Raw genomic sequence first — 27,674 nt, 5'->3', positions numbered from 1 at the left:
AGAGGACAACGAAGGTCAAAGTCGGCGTGGATTAATGGATGGGCACAATGCACAGCTTGTGTGCCTCACATCTGATGCTAATTTGTTTAAAATTGGTATTTTAACACAAACAAATAGCAATAGTGTTTTCACAAGACTAATAGCTGGTTATTTGATGGTAATATGTTTTTTTTCAAAAGGTGATTCTTAATTGTTAGTTGACAACTACACTCTGTGAGACAGACTATGTGAAAATAACTGTGCTGAATAAGAACAGAGAATAATAACAGTAAGTCAAATTTAAATGAATACTTTTTATTTGAATATATATTTATGTATATGTTCAATGCAGGGAGCACAATGACCCTTCAGCATATTTTGGCCTGTGATAAAAGCATGCTGATTAAAAAAATGACATTCATTCATATTTGCAACAGACAGAAATGTGATGGACACTTGATAAAGCTTTAAAAAAATAACTTAACAAGGAGAATACGGAATTAAAGGTACAGTGAGGTCCAAACAGGGGTACAAGGACTAGTGAAGCAAGTCTCCTAATGCTCTGAGAACAGTGGAATGAACACGTGGCAGGTGTTACTGAGCCTGTTTCCTCGCTCTTAGAGACAGTAGTAACAATTTCAGTTCAAATACTTGTTCTGAAGAATCTGTTTTACTTTGACAATTAAAAACACTGTCAGGGAGCTCTCCCTTAGAGTTTACTGGTTCAGTCATGCCTGCTACTGAAAACATGCTGCCATTCTTGCTGGTGTGCTGACGTCCACCAGCCAAGAGGCCAGATGATCTCACTTCACGCAGATATTTTCTCATCTGTGTGATCTTTACATACATTATATAAATACAACAAAAGCAAGAAACAAGGGAGAGGGAGCATAATAATATTCAGTAAGGAATTCAGGAGACAAGACAGTGTAAGTAACGGCGTGTTTAACTTGTCTTCTAAATGACCTGTGATCTGCTGGTTATGCTAAACAATAATCACCTCTTTGTCCACTCACTGTACGTACAGTACGCAGTACCAAGATGCAAACAGTTACAAGTTCCACCTAGAACCTCACGTACAGAGGAATACAGTCCAAACAATATTTAACACTAAATATTTTGAAAAAAAAAACAAAATTATTTTTTTCCATGTAATACAAAATGTTTTAAGAAACAAAAAGAGAGAAGAAAAAAGGCACATGCAGTGTTTGGCTGGCTGAGTGAGTCTCCTTCTTGTTGCCTCTTTACTTGTTCTTGGCGGCCAGTGGTTTGCGGCTTATCTTCTTGCTTTTGTCATTGTTCTTCTTTGGAGGTTCTGGGTTGGCCTGCATGTGTCTGCCATAGAGACTGGAGAGGAGAGAGGGAGACTTTTAGTAAACACAGATGATCTCTAGTCTACTATAATAAAATTTAAGCCATCCACAGAAAATTCCCACACTGCTCAACCAGTACAGCCTTCTTCTCTGCTCTACCTCTTCATGCCTCATAAGAGGCTTATGGATGTACCTCTCAAAAGCAGAAAAATCGACAAACCAGTGAGGTCATGTCATCAACCTCGTGGAGGGATGGGCATGTCATTTGTGAAGGAAACAGTGAAATTTGTACGTAAAAGAATTGTAAGAAAACAAAGAAAATTTTGTAGCACTTTTAGAAGTAGAAGTGGTTCAACTGATTCAATACAGTAAGGAAAATATATAAAAATATCAATATATAAAAATATACAGATTCACAAGTATCGTGCCTCAAACTTTTGTACCAAACTTTGCAAAATATTTCTCAAGAGTTCAAAGAATTTAGGGCCGTCAACAGATTGTACCATTGTTAAAAAACTCCAGTAGGGGTGGACCCAAATATTTGGATATTTGTTCATTGGGTAGGTATTCCCTTATCAGTTTTGATCTTCAGATCTTCATGTTTCTTTTTTCCTTCTACTAAATGTAAGACATTAGTAATAATTCTATTTTATTTGGACTATTGAAATGGGACAAATACACAGACAAGTGGACAGTGGAAACATGTTCAGTGGCCACACTAATTCACATTTCTGCTTGTTCTTTGGAAAAACTGGTTCTCTGTGCCACAGAGGAAAATGACCATTCAGTTATCAGCCTAACGTGCAAAAGCAAGCATCTATATTGGTGTGCAGCGCAAGTGTGAAGACCATTGATGCAGAGGCATATGTTGGGATTTTAGAAAGATATTCTACCATCAAGGCAATGTCTTTTCCCAGGAATGCTGTGGATATTTCAGCAGGACAATGCCAGGCCGCATTCTGCATGTGCTACAGCTTCGTAAACAGAGCGCCTGTGCTGAAATGGCTTGCCTGCTGTCCACATCTCTCCTATTGAAAATGTATTTGTAGTCAGACAATGGTGACTGTTGAGCAGCTAAAGCCTTGTATCCAGCACGAGGGGGAAAATATTCCACTTATATTACACTATAGTCAGTTCAACAACAAACACATTCAGTGTGGTTCACACACTGAATGTAGTATTAGCAGTATTAGTGTCCATTACTGCTGAGGAGTGGACAAGATAAAAAGTGTCCTCATCTTCTCCCCCTCGAAGCCCACCCACCCCGCCACCCCATCTCTGTCTGTCTCCACTTTTCCTCTCCCATGGGTGTCTCTTGTTCACACACCAGCCAGAGAGCTCATTGGAGTGGAAAAGACCTTTTCTTCAGCTCGGTCTCTGCGTTCCTCCCTACAGCCTGTTTTACAGATAATTGTCTCTTTGTTTTTCCTCCTCTTACAGAACTTCATGCCTACCCTGACTATAGAACAAGCTTACTGAAAACAGGAAAATGTCAGAGCATGTCAGTGGTGGGAGTGACCAGGTCACATAAATCACTGGTGGTGGGCCTATGTTGCTTACAGTATGTTGCTTAGTATATCTAGTTTTGGAATAAGCAACTGTTTTAAAGCATAAGAAGTATCTTGGAGCAAGCTTTCATGGTGAACAGGTGCTTCGGTGTATGACAGGCAGCTGTGCAGGTTTCCCACCTCAGTTCCATCCAAACGTCTGTGACCAAACAATATGATGACTTATGGTGCCACAAAAATGGTTGAAAGAGGAAAAGTAGAAGACAAAACTTCTTCTAATGTTAAAGACAGTAAAGACATGCTTTTCTACAGTCTATACTGCACAGACCCACTGAGTATGAGTATATACAGAGCCACAGCGGTGAAGCACATCACAAATCAGTCTACGATTGAAGTGTCTCGTACTCTCCTGTCTTCCCTCTGCCTCTATCCCATGTCAACACTCTCAACTGGGAATTAAATGCTGCCAACCCTGCTAATATCTGCTGCCCATCAAAACTAGAGCAGGAGAGAGAGAGAAAGAGAGAGAGGATACAGACAGAGAAAGGGAGGACACAGATAGCTGGTTAGAGGGAACTCCTCCCCATATCAACGAGTTCTCAATTCATAGGTGGCTGTCTTCTCATAGATCATGTGCAGTGACTTGTTACCTTTGAAAAGCTCAACATAACCACTCAGCGTGTATTACATTTCTGTCAGTGATCTTGGTTTATTTCCCAGATTTCTTCTACAATGGAACTGACTTGTTACAATGTTATTATGCCAAGATTAGCAAACAGCAGTTCTTGGGTCCTGAAAGACATGAATTTGAATGACATATTGTCCGACAACAGCAGAATTTAAACAAGTTCATAATTATTGTTATTGTCCCCAGTTCAAGATGGGGAGAGAAGCTGGTCATGGGATGGGACAGTCGGACAGCTGCACAAAGTCTTCTCCAGCACATCGCTATAGATTCTCAATGGGGTTAAGGTCTGGACTCTGTGGTGGCCAATCCATGTGTGAAAATTAATGTGTCAAGCCCCCTGAAACACACCCCAATGAATCCTGGTATTGTCATCTTGGAATATGTCCGTGACATCAGGGAAGAAAAAAATCCATTGATGAAATAACCTGGTCATTCAGTATATCCAGGTAGTCAGCTGACCTCATTCTTTGGACACATAACGTTGTTGAACTTAGACCTGATCATCTGCATCAACCCCAGATCATAGCACTGCCCCCACAGGCTTGTATGGTAGGTACTAGACATGATGGGTTCATCACTTCACCCGCCTCTTTTCTTAACCTGATTAACCAATCACTCTAAAACAGGGTAAATCTGGACTCATCAGACCACATGACCTTCTTCCATTGGACAGTTCTTAACTCAATTTTAGTAATTTCAGCAATCTATTTAGATGGAATTTTCTTTGCTTAATGCAAGTCAATAATTCGACCCTTCTGAAACATATTAGCATATTTTACACAACCACTGGACATGGTTGATTAAGAAATGACTTAGTCAAGAGTAAATAACTTGTTGCCAACTGAAAAATAATCATCCATGCAGTAATTATCCAATGGGAGACTCTTACCTGTTTGCTTACTTAAATCAAGGTGGCGACAGTTTGTCACAAACTCAAACTCAGTCCAAAAGCTGTTTTAAATTTCCATAGATGTTTTAGATAGCAGAATAAAAGATAGTATTTTTAGTCTTCCATCTCATATGCAAAACTGCAGTGATTGCATGTTGTGAGCTGCCTAAAGCAGACAGAGAAGATACAGACAGAGGTATTCTGTATTCAATAACCTACAATGAATACTGAATACAGATGGAGCACTGAAGCTGCTGCTACTTCAAAGACACGGTGTTAGTCATGTTAGCATTGTATCTGTCAGCGCTGACACTCAATCCACCTCGTAAAGCTAAGGAAGTCCCAGGATACTACAAGACACCAAGTCTCAGTCTGGTTGTCTTGCTCCTTTATCATGTATCCTGTCATTGCTCACGGTAAAACATGAGAAATCCAAAGTATAAACGGTTAAAATTCAAGACAATTCATAAGCTTAAAAAAAAAAATTGAAGATTCAAAACAAAGTGCAGATCCTGACTGAAATTCCTGATTTAATGTCCAGTGTATGCCTAAATGATATTGACACACCACTTCTCTGCTAAAAGTCAGAATAAGAGTACTGAGTATTCATTTCCTTCTTTTTTCATCTCATTAATCTTTTATTCTTCAGCTGTGATTTTATTAATGCTTTTATAGTTTTGCTTTTAACTTATGTATTACTTTTTATTTCATTGTATTAATGACAATTCATTCAATACCTGTGAGAAAGACACTATTACATCACAATTGTGTTTATGGTTCGTCGATTGAGGCCATGTCGTTACTGCTGTTTAAATGGGAATTGAAGGTGCTGTGCTGTCATAAATGGAGAGTGGAGCTGCTGGAGGAGCTCAGGAATGTGGTGACTGATTGTGGTTGCTCCTTTTATGAAAAGCAAGATTATTCATTTAGTCAATAAGTGGCCAGGGCAGTCCACTTGGTGCTGTCATAACAAGCTAGTGTTTGCATAATTGTGGAGTCCAAGCACTGATGGATGAGCAGAGGAAAGAGGGATGTGGAGGGAGGAGGAGGAGAGGAGGAGGGGAATGATCAGTCAGTGTGTCATAGGAGAAAAAATAAATCAATGTGAAGAGGAGAGAATAATGCAGTCTAATTGATGATGGAGCGTTGCCTGATAAAGGGGAAAAAACAGGAAGTCGATATTAATAAATAGTTTTTAGTCATTTTCTTTTCACTAGTATTGTATGTGTTGCTGTAATATTAGGTTGTGTAGTCAGGACTGACATAGATGAAAACATGAACAGAATTCTGAGGACAATAACAATAAGAGGAGGAACACAGTGTCTTAAAGAGTGATTCAGATCTCATGAGATCAGCTTCTCATCTCCTCTCAGCTGTTCAAAGCAGCAACAGGTAAAGAGTGGGGTTTATAGCGCCTCAGATGTCTGAGAGAGAAGTGATATGTTCTGTGATGTTTTCATTTATTTTTTATTTAATGATTTAGGTGTCATTTGCACACCGTGGTCCTTACTTACTAAGAATTAAAATGTCTTGCATTGTTTAATTCTTTATTCGGGCTCAAGTGCATCATTACCTGCCAGCTAAGTACTATAATGTACTGTTAGAGGTCATTTATCTGCTTATCCTTTAATGATTATGGATTCCTCCCTGATTATTTTATCACATCACATCGTTTGCTCTGATCTATGAGTACAGGGAGCACATGTGCCTTTTGACTTTATAGGTGTGTGTGATCTGATGTATCTTGCATAAGGAATGCCACCTGAGAGAAAGTTATTATCTTATGATCTAACCACTGATGTTTCAGCTGGTAAGGTTTACACCATATTAAGTTTATACAGTAATGAAGAATAGAAAGAAAACATCCTCAGTTCAGTTAATATACTCATGGTTGACAGTACATTAGTTTCTGTAGCGCGCACCCTTAGTTATCCTTGTACTGTCACACTTATGTTTGTTTAAATACTGTTGCCTGTGTTAATAATATATATCTTTGAGGTACCAGTGCTGAGGCTGCCACTAATATGTGTATTTCTGCTGCTGCGAACGCAGCCCCAGAAATACAGCTATTTTATGCAAGAGGTGGCTCATCAGAATGTACCATTGTCTACCACCTCTGAGGGGGAATCTATCAGCCATTATATATGTTCCCCTGTATGTTCATTATTTCAGGTCAGTTGGTCTTAGTGAGTGAGTGAGTGAATCTATAAAATGCTTTTAAATGATCCTGGATCTGATTAGGATCAGTGGCTTCCTTGTGTCCTCTTTGCCTACAGGGAGGTACCTCAGGCCTCCACTGGCTTCTCCCCTTTGAACTTCTCTATGGGCATGAGCATGAAAGAGTGGATTCCAAGAGTGGAAGAGAGAGTAGAGGTGTTGCTCATCCAAGGTGTGAAAGAGGAGGAGGAAGCGGACGATCAAAACCTGCCCTCACCTCAGAGTTGGATGCAAGTCATCTCTCTGAAGGACAGCAAACTCAGGTGAAAATGTTGATATGAAGAAATATTAAACATATCAACAATATCCGGGCCCCCAGAACTAGTAGAACATGAGATTGTGTTGAAGGACAGATTTTGCATTTGTGTATCTTGATGATGTTATTTACAGCACCACCTGGGAAGAGCACTTTGGACATCTGAAGGAGCTACTGGAACAATTACATTGTGTAGGACTGACAGTCAACACAGCCAAATGTCCTCTTGCCAGAACAGAAACTGAGTACCTTGGTTTCACCATTGGAGGTAGGTTAATTAAACCACAAGTTCACAAAGCCCATGCTATCAAATCATGTTCTTTTCCTCAAACTAGGAAGCAGCTCAGGTCTTTCCTTGGGATAGCAGGTTTGTATCATTGTTTCATAAACTTCTCGGCCAGGGCTGTACCACTGACTGACATGACAGACTCATGTTGTCCAAACCAGGTGTAGTGGACAGCAGAGGCAGTAACTGCTTTCTGGGACATCCAGCAACCCCTGAGTAAGAGCCCAGTTCTTCACAGTCCAGATTTTGACAAAGATTTTGTTTTGCAAACAGATGCCTTTGAAAGGGGTATTGGAGCTGGGCTTTTGTAGGGGCCACCAGAAGACATCCTGTTGTATTGGACACCTTATTTTGTTTCTTAATTAAATTTGTCTAAGTTTAGCTTTGTTTTGTTGACCTTTTATAGTCCCAGAAATGTCTTAAACATGTTTTGTGAATAGCTGTTTTTTGAAAATCCACCTGTTTCCTATTGCCTACCTGCTTGGCCCCTCACATAAAGGTAGAGCAACACACAAAAATGAAACAGATTGGTTCCTAACAAAATTAAAATAGTAAAATAAAACGTGGAATGAGTTATAATTCATTACTCTGCCATTTACAGTTAAGGCAGGAAATTGTACTTATACTTAAAGCTGTAATAACTAGCATGCCAGACGAAGTCGGTAAGTGGAGCTAAGACAGACGAGGCAGGGCTCTTCATAGACAGAACTATGTAACCACTAATAGTAGCTTTGCTACATAGATGCTGAAACAGGTCGAGAGGGGCAAGAAGTAAAGGTATATATTCTCAGAGGAGCGAAGGGTAAATAGCCTTGAGTTTATTTTGGTTCTCAGAAATCTATCTGAAATTTGCGTCTTTAATACATCTTACATTTATGGTATTTTATTTTTTTTAAACAAAATAATCAAGACTAGACCACATATACATATATTGTACAGTATACAATATGTATGTGTATGAAAGTTTTATTAATGAGCTGTGTTTAATGTTTATCCTGATGCATGCATTAAGAGCTCAGTAATCCAAGTTCCTTACTTTTACCGTAATAGCAATGAAGTAACACAGCACAATAAATCTATCAGTGAAGATTCTCAGTTATCAAGGTGATGTTATCTGGAAGGTGAACTATGGCAACTGAACTTCTTTCCTGTTAGGTCGAAACGTTTCACAACACATCCAAATAGCTCCTTCAAGAAAGAATGAACAAGAAGTTGCCATGACACAACGTCCAGACAACACAATGAGAAACAACTTGTATAATGAGCTGATTAACTGTATGCATGCTTAGTCATTAAAATCTAAAACACACTTCCATGATCCTCATTTACTACTTTCAGCAGTTCCAGCTCTGTCATATTTGTGTGGGTATGCATAGTACATTGTTGTTGTTGTTTAAGAGTATTATCCTATAACACGTGTGTTGGTTTCCTTGTACCATGCTACTCACTGTATACGAAGTCTGAGACTTGGAATTTAACTTACTGCAAGAATACCAACAACTAAAACAGTTTCATAATGTTTTTATATAAGCAATACAGAGCACTAACAGTTCTCGCTACAGATCAACATAAAGATTTCCGTTTTCTTTTAACTTGTGTGTATGTGGTGCGTGTCTGTGTGTGTGTGTGTGTGTGTGTGTGTATTCAAGTGCAGTGATGAACTGTTAGAGCCAATTAACTGCAGAAGAAAAGAGGCAATGGATTCACATTCCTGATGATGTCTTTATAGAGCTCTGCTATTCCTCACGGCTTAATTAATCACGGCAAAGTTCTGCGTGTGTAGAAACTGAAAGTTTGTATTTGCTTTACTTTAACCATGTGTGTATGCGTGTGAAAAATATGTATGTGTGAATGTGTGTGTGTGTGTGATAAATGTGCAGGGGGGCCAAAGGCCATTGATCTGATGGGGGTCCTTCCTCACGCAAGCACCTCATCTTTACCAGAGCTGCCAAGCAATTTAGTAGGTTCCTTTACAGGCAGAGAAACATTAGAAAGAAGGAGAAGAACAAGGAAAGGAAGAAAGAAGTAGCAGTCAAGATAAGGAAGGAAGAGTAAGAAGGAGGATGAAAAGGCAAAGGAAGAGAGAGGAGCAGAAAAGATCCTAATTAAGATTCATGACAAATAGTGGAGGCTTTAAGCCAGTGGTGGCAAAGCTCTCTGCCCTCATCATTAGTTAGTTACATTTCCTGCTGACCCACCAGTACACTCAGGGATGTGTGAGCACAGGTGAGTGTTACTTTATCCATAACTGAACATCACAACACAAATATCCTCTAACTTACTTAACCACACACAAAGAATACACATTTTTCTTCAGCATTTGTCTGCATGAGACCTCCAAGCAATAACCAGAAGAAGTCAAGAGTCTACGTTTGGATTAATCTCAGCTAATGTGCCATTAAATATCTCTATTTGAGGAATGTACTGATCACATAACAGTAAGATTAGATGGTCTGAAACCGCACACAACAATTGCATATGCCTGTTTTACAATAATGAATACTGAACATACAGCAAAACAGTATCCTCAGGGGTAGAATCAGCAACAACACTGTGGCAAACAATTAGCACACTGCACCTTGTTTGATATCCTACACACTTTATTAATTTGTCTGTCTAAGCTGAGACAGCAGAAGACGACAGGCCTACAGCGGACATCAGGCATCTCTAACCAGGCAAGGAGGCAGTTATTGATGTGATAATCAATTGACCGCAGATCATTACGTGCTGAAGTTTGAAATATGTCTTTGGTGATTGGCTAATCATTATTCGTGCTTTTGTGCTGCTTGACAGTGATTGAATATGGTCTGTTCATTATTCTTTAATAGTGAATGAATTGTTTGCAACGCGGTGGTATATTAGATTATTCATTTTGCAGCATTTACAGTAAAGAAAGTTCAGTTTCACTCCAATCAGCAAAGCCTCTTGTAGTGAAACTTTTTAAGGTCAAGCATGTAGACACTATATTCATGGCCTGGCTGAGCTAATGACATTAACTTAGAACAAATGCATGTATATGTAAGGAAGGCATACTAGTTTTGTCTCTGTGTGCCACCTGAAAGTGTTCTGTTATTTCATAACAAAATAAATGTTTCTCTCAATTGACTTTCTGCTGAATGCTCAGTTATGTGACATTCATCACATTTCTAAGAATGATTATATACCAGTGGGATAGTGGTAGAAATCACAAATAACTTCACAAATAGACACAGACACACAAAGAAGAGGGACATAACTAATATCAGAGGTCAGAGGTGATGGCAGCAGAAGCTGGGAAGGAGGGAGAGGAAGGAACCTCCACGCGTGTGTGAAAATGAAAAAATCGATGTAATATAAAGAACAGTGTTCTTCCTTAACGAGCAGTTCCTTGTGAGCCAGAATGGTTCACAAGAACCTGGAAACCTCGACTCACCCCAGTGACACCATAACCTGCCCACATACATGCCTGCATATTTTAAGGATTATATTTAAATAATTTTCCTACAAATTGCCAGGTCCCTAGAATCAAGGGTTTCCTTCGGCTTTATTTTATTTTACTGTAAGTGGGTAGAAATATGTGTAAAAAGACATATATTGAGAAATAGCCCAAGAGGTAACCACTAGTTTTACACAGTACCCAGTTAGGTTGCTTACGGAGCAGAAACAAAGTAACGCTAATGCTGAGTGCCCACAACTTTAGTAAGGAAATAACACTCCTGGTGTGTCTGCAAACTGCAATGAAAATATCAACTAAAGGCATAATAGACCAGAGTTGATACCGACAGAGTGAATAAACCAGCAGATTTGGACAAACATTTCTCTGATTAACTGATACACAGTGCTTCCATCAGAGGTAATGATAACAGGTACTACTGTATCATAACCATTCAGATATAATAACAGATTTGTGTGGTAAACAATTGCATGGTGCATTTTCATAGAAAAATCTAGAGGGTCTAATCAGTGAAATGAGTTGTTCAGCAGCTGCTCCTCCCCATGTTCCACACCTGAGCAGAGCAGCCAGTGCAGACAAGGGGAAGGAGGGGGATGGGACATGAGACAGAGGTTGGCATATCAGCCCTCCAACTGTAAGATGTTCTCACTGCAGGGACCTGGTGCAGTCATCTCTGTTAGGCATTAATGCATGAATATAATTAGACAGTAACTGAGAGGAAAGGACTGCACACTGCATCCAGCAGAACTAATCACGCCTAGTGGAGCAGAAATGGATGGGAATGACATTAATTGAGAAGAAAAAAGGACAAAATGTGTGAGCATGTTGCTGTGAGGATAATGAAAACGGCAGAAAGATTGAGACCATTTTATAAAGCATGCCAGTAGTTTCTAGAATGATCCACTACCCTCTAGGTGGCCACTAGTTTTAGTTAATTTTATTACACTGTGAATTTAACTGAACTTATTGTTCACTCATCCAGGTACTTCTGTACTAATCGTCCACTGAAGGTCTGCATCTCCTTGAATGTGGTTAAGAAAAACACTACGGTACGATATTCCCTTGTGGACGCGCCCAATTAAATTGTACGCCATTAACTGTTTCACTGCTATAATATTTAGCCGTGTGTGTCTCCTGATTGTTTGCATGTAGCCTCTGAGAAAGACATTAATACAATTTAGTGTGATCTTTGGTGGGCGAACAGAGGAACTTCTCTCTACAGCGGGTTATGTGTCATGAGCAGCACAATCTGGTGGCTCTTCCTATCAGGGTAACAGGATTTCTGATGAAACATGTATGACAGGTAACACACCTCTCTTGTTCTTTCTATCGTTCTCTTATTCTTAGTCTTTTTTTACGTGTTGGAGGATCCTAGTATTTTAGTATATATAGATACAATTTATATGCATGTCTAAGTCCCCATATTAAAGTGTAGTAAAGTATATATTACATTATAGTATAGTTTAGTGCTGATATCAGTCGGCAAAGAAGCACAATTTAGAATGACCTATGCTGTATCACCAAAGTCGTGCTTTCTCACTTTGTTCATGATTCCTGTTACACTTGGCAGACTTGTGAGTTAAACTGACGATCTGGAAGCACCACTTAGGCTGCAAGAGCTACCAATATCTACTCCTCCAAGCAAACAGATGAAGTTATGCTGACAGACCATACTGCATTTCGAGGTAATTCTGCAGTCAACTGTATCTGTACATTGAAGGGAAACCCCTGCACCAAAGATAAAAATACTGCGAGGCCCTGCTGTCATTTGCATGTCATAAGCATTAAGGGTCTTTGCAATGAAGTGTTAGTAAGTGTTTTATTAATTTGGACAAACTACAACATTAAGTACTTGCTTTGCTGCTCCTAGCTGCTTCACCGGACACAACGGCAGTTTTGAAAACTTAATTTATACACTTACATTTTTTTACTTAATTCTAATTTGGCTGCATGGTAATTACACACATCTGTGATGTAACAAACTAGGAACATATATTTATTACTGCTTTACCCATTCTTTAAGAAAGTTACAAAAATCACCACATGCAGTTTATTGCTTTTGTTACATTGCATTGTTAGTACTGGAAGCTCACCGTGAGGTCAGGAGCTAATACACTTATTAAAAAATTGTTAAAGAACTGGACAACGGAAAGTGTATCCAATGGCTGTCAGACTGTTCTGTAAACAACATTTATTGTTAAATGTATGGAAATGTTAACATTAGCTGACGTTTTAATAATTTACAATTACTGCACCTCACACGAACACAAGGACACTGTCAATCAGCTGCTCGCTTTAATCAATATTTTATTTAATATGTTAATATGTGCTTTTATGACGTGAATTTGACAACTAGTGTTTAGATTTATTTATACACTCTTCTTTTAATAAACGCTATTTTATACCAAGAATGACTGAAGAGCCAAGTATTATTACTACTCTCACTTTCATATTTAAGGTTCAGGCAACTAAATTAGAAAACGGAGGTGCAGACAGATGTGTGACTGTGTTGACAGAGGTGGAAGGTGAAGGACATTTAGTCAGGTGTAAATGAAGCTGTGAAGACACAAAGATCTCTTTGGGAAATTGCTTAACACCTGCATCTACAGACTGGCTGCTCCTTCATATGCGCGCATGAGTGTGTGTGTGTGTGAGTGTGTGTCTCTTCTCTTTCACTGTTGCACTTCTTCACATGCAATCACATTTTTCTAACACCACGTGTTCTCACAGCCTGTACATACATTGTTCTCACAGACTGCGGGCGTATCTTGTCTATGATGGTCATCACATGAGGGTGAACATACTGAAAATAGCCACAAGTGGAGGTAAATTATGATTAAAGGCCTAAAAAGCAACTGCAACAAAATGCATTTCCTTATATAAGGAAATTGAATTAGTGGAGTTTTAAATTTGCTCCTGGATCACGAATACTAGTCTTGCACAAATGATGGGTGATATGCTGTTCTTCACAGGGTCTGACTCTCACAAATTGTAGGTGTATATTCAGTGTGATAGTCTTCACAAGAGGGTGAATGAACTGAAGACAGCCATATGTCTTGATAACACAGCCAGTGCACTTAGTTCTGTTGTACAGTGTAGATGTAAAATGCCATGCCTTGATGGCTGGAGCCTGAAGTAATCCAGGTTCAACTGTGACTGTCCACTGAAACAGATTTGCCTTTTCTTGCTTATGCTGCGTTCACATATTTGTAGTAGTAGGCAGTACCACAGATAATTTTGCTGACCTTTTTCTTATAGCACCATTACCAAGCAAAAATACTGAAAAGTTATCAAATAGCATTCAAGCTCTCCACACGATAAATTCTTTCTATTTTTGAAAACATGGTTTTACTCCTCCACTAACTACTGACAACACAATTTTGGTACGCAAGATTGCTCAAGAGGGAAAATGCTCAGAAATCTGCAACCCTGTTAATTTCAGGTGCATGTAATTTGTAGTGGAAAACATATATTTCTATTGCTATATTATCCATATCAACTATAAGAACTGTGTGTGAGCTATTGCCTACAGTAGCGTTAAAAAGTCGGTCTTAAACAGACTGAGAGCAGTCTGTTTAAGATCCAGTTAAGGATATTCATCTTCATCATAGTCATCTTACTGAATGTTATCATATTGTCTAATGAGTACTGAATCTGAGCATACAAAATGCTTTGGTATGCATTTGCGCCCATAAACACTACCTGTTCATTTTTGTGAACTGCAACAATCAGAGTTCAGATGCAAATGTCATGTAGCCATGCAAAAAAGAAGCTGACTCCTACAACCGTATAGTGACCAAAAGCACTTGTTCAAATCTAAGATCTGTGAGCAGATGTTAAGCATGTTGTGTGTGCTACACAGTGTAAAAATATCTCTGAACTTGAATTGATTATCAAGAAGGAGTGACTAAACAAGAATAGAAAGACCCTTGGCTGGATAAAAAAAGCGTTTTCAACTTGTGATATGTGCCAAAGGTCGTAGGGGGGCTGGCAATTATTTATGTCGTCTGGTGACCAAACATTTGTATTTGCCACAATTACTCACTCATTCACACAAGTATGCAAACATAACATGCCAACAGAATATTTTGAAGACGTGGCCTCTCTGTCTCCCTTACACACTGTCACGCAGTGCAGGGATCAGTTCCAGAGCGTGCCTCAGAGCTGCAGTTTGAAGAATTCACACAAAGGATTTGCAGCATCTCCTTCTGCCTGGAACAAAGAATTAATAGCAAGTTTCTGTTTCACAGTGCAGCCTCCGACACATTCGTCACCAGAGAGAAGACTGCTTAGACTTAGCGTTTCTGCCATCCCACATCCACATACTGTATATACTTCCAAGTAGCCAGCATACATGTAACTACTTGATTAGCATTGGGTAAAGATATTAAAACCTCTACTGTCTTTCAAAATGTTGTCTCACCTGCAGATGTTTTGTTCAATTTACTATTGCAGGGTTTCACCAGCATCTGCTACCTGCATCTTGCAGCAGGCTGCCCAAACCTTGCACATACCTGCAAACCTCAGAATTTACATAATGCCAGCTGTGGACCCAGTGCATGCCTCTTAAAATATTTGACTTTGTGGAGTTTGCAAATGCACCGGCCCCCACAGCTCAACCACTTGTGCACCAATTGCAAATGCACCAATAATAAGTTAATGAAGATACTGATCTAGCTTAACAGAAGATTGAAGCAAGCAGAATCCAGCACACATGCTGTACAACCTTTACAAACAAAAACTATAACATAGAACCTCCATGTTCAGCTTTGTCTGCTTTCTTCTACAGAAGCTCATCTGTGTGCTGCTGTAGACTGTAACAGCGCAGACAGGAACAGCACGAGTGTGCACAAAGTGATGTCTGCCTTCTTATACGACAGACAGTTTACTCACAAAGATTTACTTAGATAACCAATAAACACACAGTCCTTTATTTGCTCACTCTAATATTTGTAATATGTGTACTTACTACTTATAGGTCTCTGAGCGAACATATTCAAAAACATGGGAGACACCCAGTTGGAACTGGTCGGCGATAGGTGTGACCCAGGGATTATTCTCTGCTTTAAACACCTGTTTAGGACCAGTCAAATCCAGATTACCTACAGACAGAGACACACAAACACAGGATTGAACTGATCACACCAAACATGTGTTGTCTGTAATACTGATCTCTTACACACACTTACAGCTTAAGATAAATAGTTTAATCTCTTGTGTCAGGTGTTTGAATTGTAGAGATGTCAGTGTGTCAAGCTGAGGATAATACAGTATATTGATAATTAATGTGCTCTTCAAAATGATAATTTTACACTTATTAGCATGAATTATTATTGATAGCAATATATGAACTCACTCTGAACTGCACCCTGTAAATATGAGCAGCAATTATGTCTTTGAACCTAAATGTTGATGTATGTGTGTTTATGGGTCAGTACCAAGTTCAGGGGGCAGGACAGTGAGTCTGTTGCCCTGGATGTGAAGCTCTTTCAGTTGACCCAAGTCACCAATGTCTTTAGGCAACGAGATGAGATCATTATCTCTGAGACTCAACTGAAAAGGAGGAAGAAAAGACAAAAACAGGCCACATACACACATTAACACGCTAGATCTGATACATACATAGACAGTCCCCAAAGGGATTTTCCAGATAACCTTGTGGAAAATTTAAGTCTTGAAAAAGTATGTTTTAATTAGTGTGAGTAAAAAAAATCTCCTAAATACTATACATAAAAATCTTCTTGTAGAAATATTTTTATTTAAAGATTTCTGCCTTTGGCAACTTCAAAAGGAAAGACACAAAGAAAACAGACCCCAGCAGACATTCAAACCTTGACAGAAAATATGCCTAAAGGCTTCCCTACTTTTAATGTTAATATAAAAATACATTTTGTGAATTGTAAAAGATTGTGAAAGACAATACTTACCTTATTATGTTTTTCTACCCACCACTACTGATTGCTCAACTAGACTCAGCTCGTAAGTAGTGTTAGTGTGACTTACTATTTGCAACTTGGTCAGCTTCCCAATGTCAGCAGGCAGGACCTCGAAGTCATTGTCACTCAGATAGAGAGCACGAAGAGTGGCTGCAACACAAGCATCTCTGTTTAGTCTGTGCGTGTGACTGTACTGGTATGTCTATCTTTGTCAGGACCTATCTAGGTTGTGCATCTTCATAGTAAGAAATTTTGTGGAAAGTGAGACAGTTTCTGGACCAGTCAATATTAGTCCTATGTGGTCTGAACCAACACCACCGGTCCTGTGTGACTGACTACCACTGCCATACAAACTAAGCACTATGCACGCTACCCTATCCGTGCACTATCCTGTGCTTAAAAAAAAAAACTAAAAACTATTGTGAGCTTCTAAAACACAGTTTGAAAAAAGGTTCTCCTACAAAACTGTTACAGCATAAAACCAAAAGCTGTGTCTGCTGTAGGGTTCTATTTCTCTTTAATGTGAAATCCATAATACACTGTCCATGACTAATGTAGTCACAGCCCTGGCCCCTCCTCCTCCTGCTTCCAGCTCCTTGACACCTCACCTCTGTTGCCACTATCAGATGTGCTAATTAGGCTGGCTCAGACTAGTGGGAAGTGCAGTTTATCCAAGATAGTATTGGTGTGATACAAGGCTGGTATTTAAAACTAGGCAATAACTTCAAACTTGGGAACATCAATATTTGGAGTGTTTCAATGCATGAAAGTTAGCATTTTAGTGTTTCACGTGACACTGGTGAAAAGTATCTGACATGATGAATCATCTACCAGTGTGTCCTGACCTGGCCTAGCCTCTGAGATCACACCACTTCTCCATCACTGCCTACATGTGGATGTATAGAGTTGTGCCTTCGTGTTACCAGCTAACTCTCTGAAACCCTGATCTGCTGTAGTAACTCCATAGATTGTACAGAAGAGAGCCTGATTTGCTTATTAAGGAGAGACATGGATCCAGAGGGAGAGAGCATCCCTCTTCTGGCTGCCAGGCATGGCTGCACAGCAGCGGCTTCCCTAAGTTCACCTGGTACTCTCAAACCACAACCTCTTTCTCTGTGTCAGTCTTTTTAGTCCAAACTGTGCCGGGTTAATTTAACTAATGTGTCAGCAGATGTCTGTTGGAACCTTTACTAATGTTAGTTATAGCTTTAGCCAGCTAAATGTGAGACTTACACTTAATGAGAAGACTTTCCAAACATTATGTTTCAGGTTTGAAAGAGACAGGACTTAAAGGGGGAAGATTTACTGATTGTATTTGCAAATTAACATATGGTAAACTGACTCATCTGTTTGCTAGAGCCTTCTTCTGGGGCTTTCTATCACACAGTAGATGACACAGTACAGAAGAGGACTAATGGATTTTAGTTTACTCTGGAGTAGTAAAAACAAAGGCAAAGAAAAAATACAGTATTTTTAGACTTTAAGGTGTCAAGTCACTGCCATAATTGACAACCCATCAGGGGGAAGAGAGATCTTCTCTCCTCAAAATGGGTTCATTAGTATCTCATTAGTACCTTCCTCTTACCCCGTTCCCCTTAAAAACACATTCCCTTCATATGCAAAAATAAAACAAGTGTTGCTGAAAGTCTGTATTTTTGAATACAGGTGTTTGATTTTGAGCTTTTTCCAGTCTGAATACTGTACTTTATTCTGAATCATTACAACTTTCCACAGTGTTTCAATGTCCATTTCTATTTTTATTTTCATTTGTCTTCAATGCCATTATTCAAAGTCAGTGTGCTATCCAGGTAAAATGTGTAAAGCTCCACTTACAATATTTCCTCCTCATTCATACAGAAAGCTGAAGCAGCTATTTGGTTTTTATTTATGTATTTTGTTTTACCTGGAAAGGTAGAGCTTTTCAAATTAATTTTTGCACCATTCTCTCCATCCTTATGTCACCATATAATATATACTGCTCATCATGGTCTGCTGCAATGCAGTCCAATAAACAGAAATAGGTGGTGTACTGTGTGTCCTAACACCTGTCAATCTTGACCAGCACTATATTTTTCCCATGCTCACTCTTGTCCACAACAACACATACTCACAATTTCATTGAGGTTAGATTTGGGGCTGACATTTAGACCTTGAGTTGTGATGTGTGTGAAGCCTAGGATAAGGGGCTACAGAATGCATTATGTTAATGAGACCAACGTGTGCACATGTGTGAGTCAGAGAGTGAGCACTTACTGAGGTAGAAGAAGTTTCCAGGCAGGGAGTTGTGGTTCAGGTTGTTGTAGGTGAGGTCCAACACTTCCAGAGCTGGCAACGAACCAAATCCTCTGGGCAAGGTGCTCAAACGGTTCATACTGCGCTCACAAACACACACAGGTCCAACATATATTACACACACAAATCCACCAGTGTAAAAATGCCCATCATTTGAGTCATTTGACTTTCAATCAGTTCTCTCTGAGGTAATTCTAGTCACGACAATTTCACTTGTCTTCTTTTACCATTTGTGTGAACAATCAAGTGCTACATACACTGTGGACATCCTCGATGAGAGACTGTGAGAATAAGTGTGACCTTGTCCTCATTTGTCTCGCCCCTTTCCTTGAAAGTTTTACAATCTATAACACTAGAATTTCTATGAGATCAGATGACACTTCATAGAAACTAGTTTGTTCACGTATTCCCATGTTCTAACACTCCTATACTGAGTTGGCCATGTGTTTCCGACCATTGTCTGGCTGTGTTATAATGCTCCAAATTAGTGTTAGTGAGCCTGTTCCAGAAGCAGCCTTGAAAACTCAAGCTAGGGTAAAAGCTTTGTTTGTTAGTGTGCTTCTTAGATGAGCCTGTATGGCTTAGCTTATGAGCAGATCATTTCCTCCATCACACTTTCGGTTTTCCATTACGTTGATACGAGTTTAATGTTGGTCTCATCAACGTTGCTTCACAATTGTTTTTGCTCCTCTTGTAATTTTTCTGAAAATTCCAACTTTGCTTTCCAGATTTTCTACTGATCAGGTGTTTGCGTTATGTGGTATGGCCTCTATGTTTCTGCTCATGAAGTGCTTACTCAGCTTCACAATGGCTTGCTTTTCCCTCATGAGAAGCTCTAGTTTTATAGTAATTTATATTTTCTCATAACGAATGCAGACTTCGCAGATAAAAGACAGGGTTAAAACCAGGAGTAGCCATTTAGACCTACTGTATATATTGCATAAATATATAAACAATAAAACTTACAGGACACACCTGGGCAACAACAACATCTGCCAGTCACATGTTCCAGTGACTCATGTTGTTGATCATGTGTACATGTTTGTTTCTTGTCCTTGTAGACATACATTCAATCAAGTTAATATTCAAATAAGTAGGAGGCAGCTCAAAGGTGAGAATAGACAGATCACTAGTGAGGGCTTATCCAACAGTGTAAGAAACATCAGGTGAGTTTATGAACATACTGTATCTATCTACCTGTTTGTTCATGCAACCGACAGGTCATACTGACAACCGTTCTATTTTATTTTTATTACATGTGTTTCACAAATGAAATTAAACACAGGTTTAAACTCACAAACATACACAGACAAAACAAAAATAAACAAATGAAAAGGGAATGCACAGCCTGAATAGCAGTACGCGGCTTACACTATTCTGATGTTTGTCTGTGGATCAATACACACCAAGGCTCGCCTCCTAATCCTGCTGTCACTGACACCCTGCCTCTGCAAGGCTACACTCATGTCTAAACACACACATAGAGCATTTTAGTTAACAGGTGACTACCCAAACCTCCTCTCACCAACTGGTTACATATAATTTGAAGGTAGGATCAGCCTATATTTTTGTGTTGCATACAAACAAATAAATGTAAACTTTTAGTGGCAGTAGACATGGTTTCCATTGGTTGCGCTCTTGCTATACAGTCTAATTAACCAAATCAAGCGGAAACTCAGAGAGGTTCCACAGAACTACTTCAACCAAATCCGAGCTGGAACAGCCTGAGGGGCTGATTTAGGTTTCAATGTTGAGAGACACTCAGCAATGGAAAAGGGAATCCAGTAACCGAGGAGTGTGTGTGTGTGTGTGTGTGTGTGTGTGTGTGTGTGTGTGTGTGTGTGTGTGTGTGTGTGTGTGTGTGTTTTTAAGAAAACAGAAAGACGATCAGAAAGTGGACTGCCTTAGGGCAGCAGCCAATAAACAAGAGGCAACTTAACTATCTACTGTAGTGCTCCAGTACAGATCTACAGAGAATACAAATTTGTGTGTGTGTAAACATTCTCAGAGTGAGACAAACCCGAGGTTGAGGTGTTTCAGCTTCTGAAGACTGCTGATCTGAGTAGGCAGCTCTTCAATCTGATTGTTGAACATGTTCAGAACCTCTAGGTTCTTCAGCTCAGAGATGTTCGCAGGCACCGCTGGAAAACACAACACAGAGAGGAGAGAAATCACAAATATGTTTGCACACACACACACAAGCGCTTGTCCAGGAAGTCTATAGCTTTTCATCTCCATCTACTACACCATATAGAGTGTGGTTAACACTCATCAGCAGCCCCAGTTCCTGACAACAAGCTCAGTGTCATTAGCAGCAGGGCTCTGTCAAGCCTGTGTTGGCACTGCTCCTACATGTTGACAACTGACTACCACACATATTTGCAATTTCTCTCGTCCCTACCATCAATTTTATTCCCCTATGATCTGCAACCACCAAGGCGGACACAGATAAATGGGCTGATAACAAAGAGCAGGAAGTTTATCGGATTATAGGCTGATCAATGGAAGCGGAGAGAGGTAAAAGAAGCAAGAGGAAAGAAGAGGAGAAGAGTAAACTAGCCAGGCCATGACCTGAATGCTACCAAGAGGATGAGTGTTGGAGAGGTGAGCTCTGGGCATACTGATTTGTTATTAGTGGAATCTGTTTGTGCATGGGTGTCAGTTTGTTTCTTCATCAGTTTTTTAATTATTTTATATATTTCAGAATCTGACTGTGTCATCTGACAATTGTTCGAGATACACACACACACACACACACACACACACACACACACACACACACACACACACACACACACACACACACACACACACACACACACACACACACACACACACACACACACACACACACACACACACACACACACACAGAAACAAAATCTCCACTTCTCCCAAATAAATTTGTGAGTGAGGAGCTGATGAGTGGAAGAGATGGGGAGCAAGAGTGGATAGGAGCAGGGTAATGAAACAAGGAAATCCAACCACTGTACTTTTTAATAATGCCAACTCTAGGCTGATAATGAATCAACAGCTTTTATCAGAGTTTGTTACATGACTTTTTAAAGCATCAGCAGAGCGGCTGGATTGCACCAATTCATTTCAGCCCAAAGCTCATGTCCACCAGCTCACAACACAGTTTAAAGTGAAAAGGTGAGGAAAAACACAAAGTGCACTGACACTGAGCAAAACAGAAGTGATGAGGTCTAACTCGGTCTTCTATAAATAACCTGGCAGTGAGAGGTGTGTAATCTTCTCATCTCAAACAAGCTGAATATGTTGCGGATGAAAAGGTGCACCTCAAAGTGTTTTACCTGATTAAAATAAATGTCCAGAAAAGTTCTTTAAAATTATAAATGTACAGTACATATGAATCTAAGATTCTTGCCTCTAATAGCTAAATCATTGTAAATACTGCTCTAATAGATTCCCAATAACAAGGTAGATTGTCAGTAAAATCAATGCTGCAAATAAAAACAAAATACAAAATGTACTGAAATGACCTGTTGATCATCACATTCTTCACATGCAGGTGGATGTATAGCACCTTAAGGGGCTTTGTGATGTACGTGGGCATCAGGATGAACAAATATTTCACAAGGTCAATCTATTTTTAAATGAATTTTTTCAGTTGCAGTTTTCATACAGCATTGAACAGTTTATCCTGAGTGGACTGAAAAGTGGGACCTGGTGTCCACACACAAATCTGGACTCCTGTTTTTATTTTTTGTTTGTTTGTTTCTTGCTGTTTACTCACACCGATGTGTAAAAATTACATTCGACTTATCAACATTATAATATGATCCACACCACGGTAGAACTATGTCCTAGATTTAACAAATGACAGCATATAAACAATGATCAACAACATAGCATTAAAGTCACTGATGTCCAGTGGCAGGAAAATCCTGACATTTTGTTTATGAGGTAGCCTATCAGCTCAAAATCCTGATGCAGGAGTGACAGCTGTCACAATCTCCCCACTGTGCTCTGTTATAACACTGAAGGCCACAAAATATATAAAAATAGCAGTTACTTTCAGTTTCAATTATATAACAGCAGCTGTGAATGATGTGAGCAGAAAAGAGTCACATCTTTTCTCTGTGGATATTACAGAAATTACAACAGGAAACAAGCATTTTATTTTCTTTCAATGCTGAGCGATACAGCTTTAAACATTTCTAATTAGCCTTATAATACCACCACCAACAACAACAACAACAAAGATTCTCAGTGGGGTTAAGGTCTGGACTTTGTGGTGGTCAATGTGTAAAATAATGTGTCATGCAATTTGAGCCCAATGAATCCTGGTATTGTCATCTTGGAATATGTCCGTATCATCAGGGAAAAAGAAATCCATAGATGGAATAACCTGGTCATTCAGTAGATTCAGGTAGTCAGCTGACCTCTTAACCCAGTTTAGTAGTTTCATCAGTCTCCTTAGATGTTTTCTTTGTTTGATTCATGTCAATAATTTGACCCCTCTGAAACTGAAAAATTAACATTATAATTCTGAAAATTAACATCTTTTCTATGACCACAGGATGTGTCTTGTGACATAGTTTTTTAAGAAATGAGAAGCTACTCACTGCATCAGTTAGTGTTAAATAACCTGTTACCAGCTGAAACATAATCATCCATGCAGTAATTATCCAGTGGGAGGCTCTTACCTATTCGCTGAGTTAAATCCAGGTGGTGACAGTTTTTTCTACAGGCAGTGTATATATATGCATTATAAATTATATGGGGACTAATGTTATTTTATATAATTCTAATATAATTTTAACCAGGATAACACATAACTAGCTAACTAGCATAATTAGGCACTCGCTTTACTATTTATTTAAATTGTTTTAAATGTATTGCAACTGACAGAAGATGATGACATAAACTCAGTAAAATTGCAGTTATACAGTATCAATTCAATTATAATAATTATCATAATTACTCTAATAAAAAACCTGTCACCTCAGTGTGTCAATACAACATCTCACCTAAGGCACCAAAAATGTTGCGAAGCGGCCTGGTCTGTGGTGTGTGTGAGAGTCAGTAAAGACTTCATCTCACCAGAGTGGCTGATTTAAAGATCCCACTGTTTCACAGAGGATGTCAGGAATCAATTTCATTTAGCCAGCCTCTCTCCCTATGGGCCACTGACCAGAGTTCAGTTAATGGAACATCACAACCTCCCATTCAGGTGGACAAACATACAATAATTATAAGGCCTTCCATACAGTACATTATATTGATTACCATACGGCCTCCTCAGCCATGCTGTGTATTAAGGTGACCACCTTCATACAGCAGCAAGGTCATCTCACTCAGGCTGCTACAGTGCAGCTGTATGTGATACTGGATACGAAGAAGAGGAAGAGATGGAATAATACACGCAGTAACACTTTCTGTTGTGTTCACATGCTGCTACCAGGGTGGGACAACCGAGTTCCCTTACAAGACTGAAGTTACGGAGCATTTCTTGAGAGCACCCGCAGGTGTTTAATTATGCCAATTATGTTATCGCCATTTCTGTCTGATCTGAGCCATAAATAACCTGGCAGAGTGAGCTGTTCTTAATCTTTTCATCTACAACAGCAGATTAGAAAATATATCAAAAACGGAACCTATCACTGAATCTGTGAGGAAGTCTGACGGAAACTAAATACAAATCAAATGTCTACAACAAGTTATTTTATCTTTTGATCTGTTTAGCCTCATTATATTTTTTGAGATGGGAATTCTGAAATATTACACATTTAGGGACAGATTAAAAAGTTGTTGGCAGTTTTCTATGGAAAAATAAGAGCACAAAAGAACTTGTGAAATAACAAACAGAACAGAAAAAGGCAAATAAACAAAATAAGTTGCATAACCTTTAGAGGCAATGATTGCAAACAACCAAATTCATCCATTTCTATATGCACTTTCCTACTGTGTCATTTAAATGTGTATACTGTCAGAAAAATGCTTCTAGCTACTAATAAATTAAAGTTTTCAAATAATGGATTTATTGTTTAACTGAAAGAACCTAAAAACAGTGGAAAACAGGAAATCATGTGAACCCAATTTAATTCATAATAATATATTAGCTTTCATGTTGTTTAGTCAAATGTGACAGACATTATTTTAATAAACCATAACCCGATTAAGTTACTTAGTGATTCAATGGTTTCAAGTCCCAGTTAAAGCACAGATGGACCTGCGATGACCTCTGCTGGTGCAAATCACCATTACATCCCTTCATTCCAGTCAGCTGTTTCTGATCTCCATTAGCAACATACTGTGAATAAGCGGTGACTGTAAGAGCCTGTGACTACAGTCAGATACGATGTGCTATATTCCCTCATTCGGACTGACTCTGGTGTAAAACATCACTCACATGATCCCTAATGGTTGAACATAGGATGTGCTGCTGATGTCCTTCAGATGAAAGCCAAGGGTCCAGCATGAGCACTGATAAATCAATAGGGACCACCACAAGCATCCCAGTAGGAATCCCTTATTTGGCTGCACTTATTGAAAACTATCTGACACCATAAAATCTCTGCCAGTAAACACAGACTCCAAAGCCACAGACAGGACATCTATACACAACGATCTTCACTATATATACACAACCTCATATCACATGACATAGCTCCAAATTTAGGGTCATGTGATGCCACTTGCTACAGCTCCATTCACTGAAATGCAAGTGTCTGCTACAAAAGGCTAGTAAGTGGACCTTTAACTTAAAATATTTTGGTTCCACATACTGCTCCAAAAGGTGAAGAGTGAATTTGACATGGGGCATTATCATAGCACAATTTAATGTCTCTGAATAATATTTTAAATAAAGTGTATTCTTCTTCAAAAGTAGAGGGGAATTAAAAACTAGCACATTATGTTATGTTATGTTGCTAGAACCACATAGCGTAGAGAAGAGGGACACAGTCTCTTTAGCGGTGAGACCTCCTGTCTTTGACTCACATTTCTTCATTCTTAGCAGCAGCTCAGACCAAAATAGGTCTTGCAATAAAACAACACGAGGAGTTGTGCTGATAATATGTGCTGCTACAGGTAGCTACACAAGAAATGGAAATACAACCTATGAAGTCCAGATTGAGAGGCATATCGGTGAATGTTAAGGTTCCTCTCTGCTGGTTTACAGTACACACAGGTTCTTAAAGCCATGTCTTATCTTTTTGTCACTAAAACTGAGAGATAAACAGTGGATGTATTCTTCTTCTTCTGCACGGCGTCCAACCTCATCGGCAACATTCAGACAAATAGGAGAATGTTTTTCATACAGAGCTGACATGAATCCACACAGTTTTTGACCACTGTTTACTAATGTTGTTGTTACATAAAATGCTTCACTTGACCAAACTTTATTAGTCTACTGATCTAGGACACATCTATAACAGAAGGTTTTTGACTAATATTTCATATATATTTTCTGACTAATAGCCAGTTTGACTTTCACTGATCCTAAAGTGGTTTAGGAGCGTTTGGATGATGGCATCATTTACCATTTCCCTACTAGTCCTATAGATTTGCAGACCAAAGGCAGTGACACTTCTCGTGGCCATCTCTCCAGCCTCCTTTCACCACTGGGTGACAGCTGGTGTGTGTGTGTGTGTGTGTGTGTGTGTGTGTGTGTGTGTGTGTGTGAGGGAGCAGAGGACAGAGGGAGCAGCTCACCTGTCAGCTTGTTGTGGCTGAGGACCAACTGAGTGATGTTAGAGAGAGTGACTGAAACGACAGGGGGCATCAAGTCAGCACAGCACTTTGTTTACTCATGCGAACAGGACTGCAATTAATGGTGCACAGTGAAGTTTTACAAGTTTAACAAATGTGTAAAAACACCATTTTCTCAGTAGGACTGGTGTGTGCGTGTGTGTCGTCTGGCTCCATGTAAACTACAGACTAATGGCTACAGCTGCGTTTCCAGTAACTGAGGGTGTAACGCTCTCTTACACAGTCCCGGGACGTCCAGCATGTTGGAAATGCCCCTGTCGCACATCTCCACCTCTGAAAGGCTCTTGTCCCGAGTCTCCTCCACTATCTTCTTCAAAGACTTGGACATTTTTCCTGGACCAAAGACAAAAAGCACAGCGACCAGTTATTCGCACACAGCACAGTTGAATAACGACCACAACGCGTTCAGGGACACGAGAAAGTGGAGGAAGTCGTGCGGACACACGGAAAAGTCCTAAAGAAGCTCACCGACTGTAAAAACAAACAGGAATGACGAGGGGAAAAGCTTTAGGTTTTAAAATCCTGGTAGAGACTTCGCCTGCAGCTCACACCCTACCGGAAGTTTATGTGGGAGCCTCTATTCCATAATAGGATACTTCCTGTTCCTAGATGTGTTCAGGCTCCGTGTGAACTCCCAAATCTCACGATGCTCCGAGTGTGTGCGCACAGCTGGATGACCACAGCTGTGGTTGAACAAATCAGACCAAATTCATATTTAAAAAAAAACAAAGCCATGCTCCAAACATAACAGGGAGAACAATATGTAAATCTTGCCTTCTGGTTTGTTTTGTTTTGTGTGTTTAGTTTTGTTTTTTGTAGTTTTTCATTTGCGCTTTTCGTAATTTGGTCTTTACGGTAAATATCTAAAGGGCGGGGCCTGTGCGCGGTGAAGTTGTGCTGCTTTTCTATTGGTCCAATGTGCTGTCAGTCATATCCATCAAGGCCCTGTTGTAAATGAAAAGTCAGTGGAAGAACTGACAGCAACAAACAGGAACAGACAATAAACAGTGATGATAAATAATAACCCAAACTCAAATACAAACAGTAAAACAAGGGGCACATATTCATTCAATCTCATGTTTTTGTGACTCAAACTTTTTAGGGACTTGAGGGTTTTTATTTAATGTTATTAGATTATTT

General features: G+C 39.4%; 1 protein-coding gene across 2 annotated transcripts; it reads right to left on the bottom strand.

Moving 5' to 3' along the window:
- Window positions 1-278: 278 nt before the first annotated feature.
- Window positions 279-27,137, bottom strand: rsu1 (Ras suppressor protein 1). Of its 2 annotated transcripts, none has more exons than XM_026362608.1 (9): window positions 27,003-27,137; window positions 26,754-26,872; window positions 26,478-26,528; window positions 20,818-20,938; window positions 18,759-18,877; window positions 16,573-16,655; window positions 16,008-16,122; window positions 15,539-15,671; window positions 279-1,326 (listed from the first exon to the last, which is right to left on the bottom strand). In XM_026362608.1, exons 2-9 carry the CDS (start codon window positions 26,860-26,862, stop codon window positions 1,224-1,226), a joined length of 834 nt encoding a protein of 277 aa, XP_026218393.1. In that variant the 5' UTR covers window positions 26,863-26,872; window positions 27,003-27,137; the 3' UTR covers window positions 279-1,223. The 2 variants fall into 2 exon arrangements, with proteins under 2 accessions (XP_026218393.1, XP_026218392.1); XM_026362607.1 differs by having other exon boundaries at window positions 26,754-26,867.
- Window positions 27,138-27,674: the final 537 nt, after the last annotated feature.

The sequence above is a fragment of the Anabas testudineus genome, chromosome 2 (genome assembly GCF_900324465.2).
Source record: "Anabas testudineus chromosome 2, fAnaTes1.2, whole genome shotgun sequence".
Taxonomy (NCBI): Eukaryota; Metazoa; Chordata; class Actinopteri; order Anabantiformes; family Anabantidae; genus Anabas; species Anabas testudineus.
The sequence above is the reverse complement of the archived record's forward strand: the minus strand, read 5'-3'. Positions and strand labels throughout refer to the sequence as shown.

Excerpts from the sequence above, each read along its gene's own strand:
- rsu1 (XM_026362608.1), bottom strand. The coding sequence starts at position 26,862 with ATGTCCAAGTCTTTGAAGAAGATAGTGGAGGAGACTCGGGACAAGAGC. Across the intron at positions 20,939-26,477 it reads CAGCCACAACAAGCTGACAG|CGGTGCCTGCGAACATCTCT; the intron begins GTGAGCTGCTCC and ends TGTGTTTTCCAG. Across the intron at positions 18,878-20,817 it reads CTGAAACACCTCAACCTCGG|TATGAACCGTTTGAGCACCT; the intron begins GTTTGTCTCACT and ends TTGTGAGCGCAG.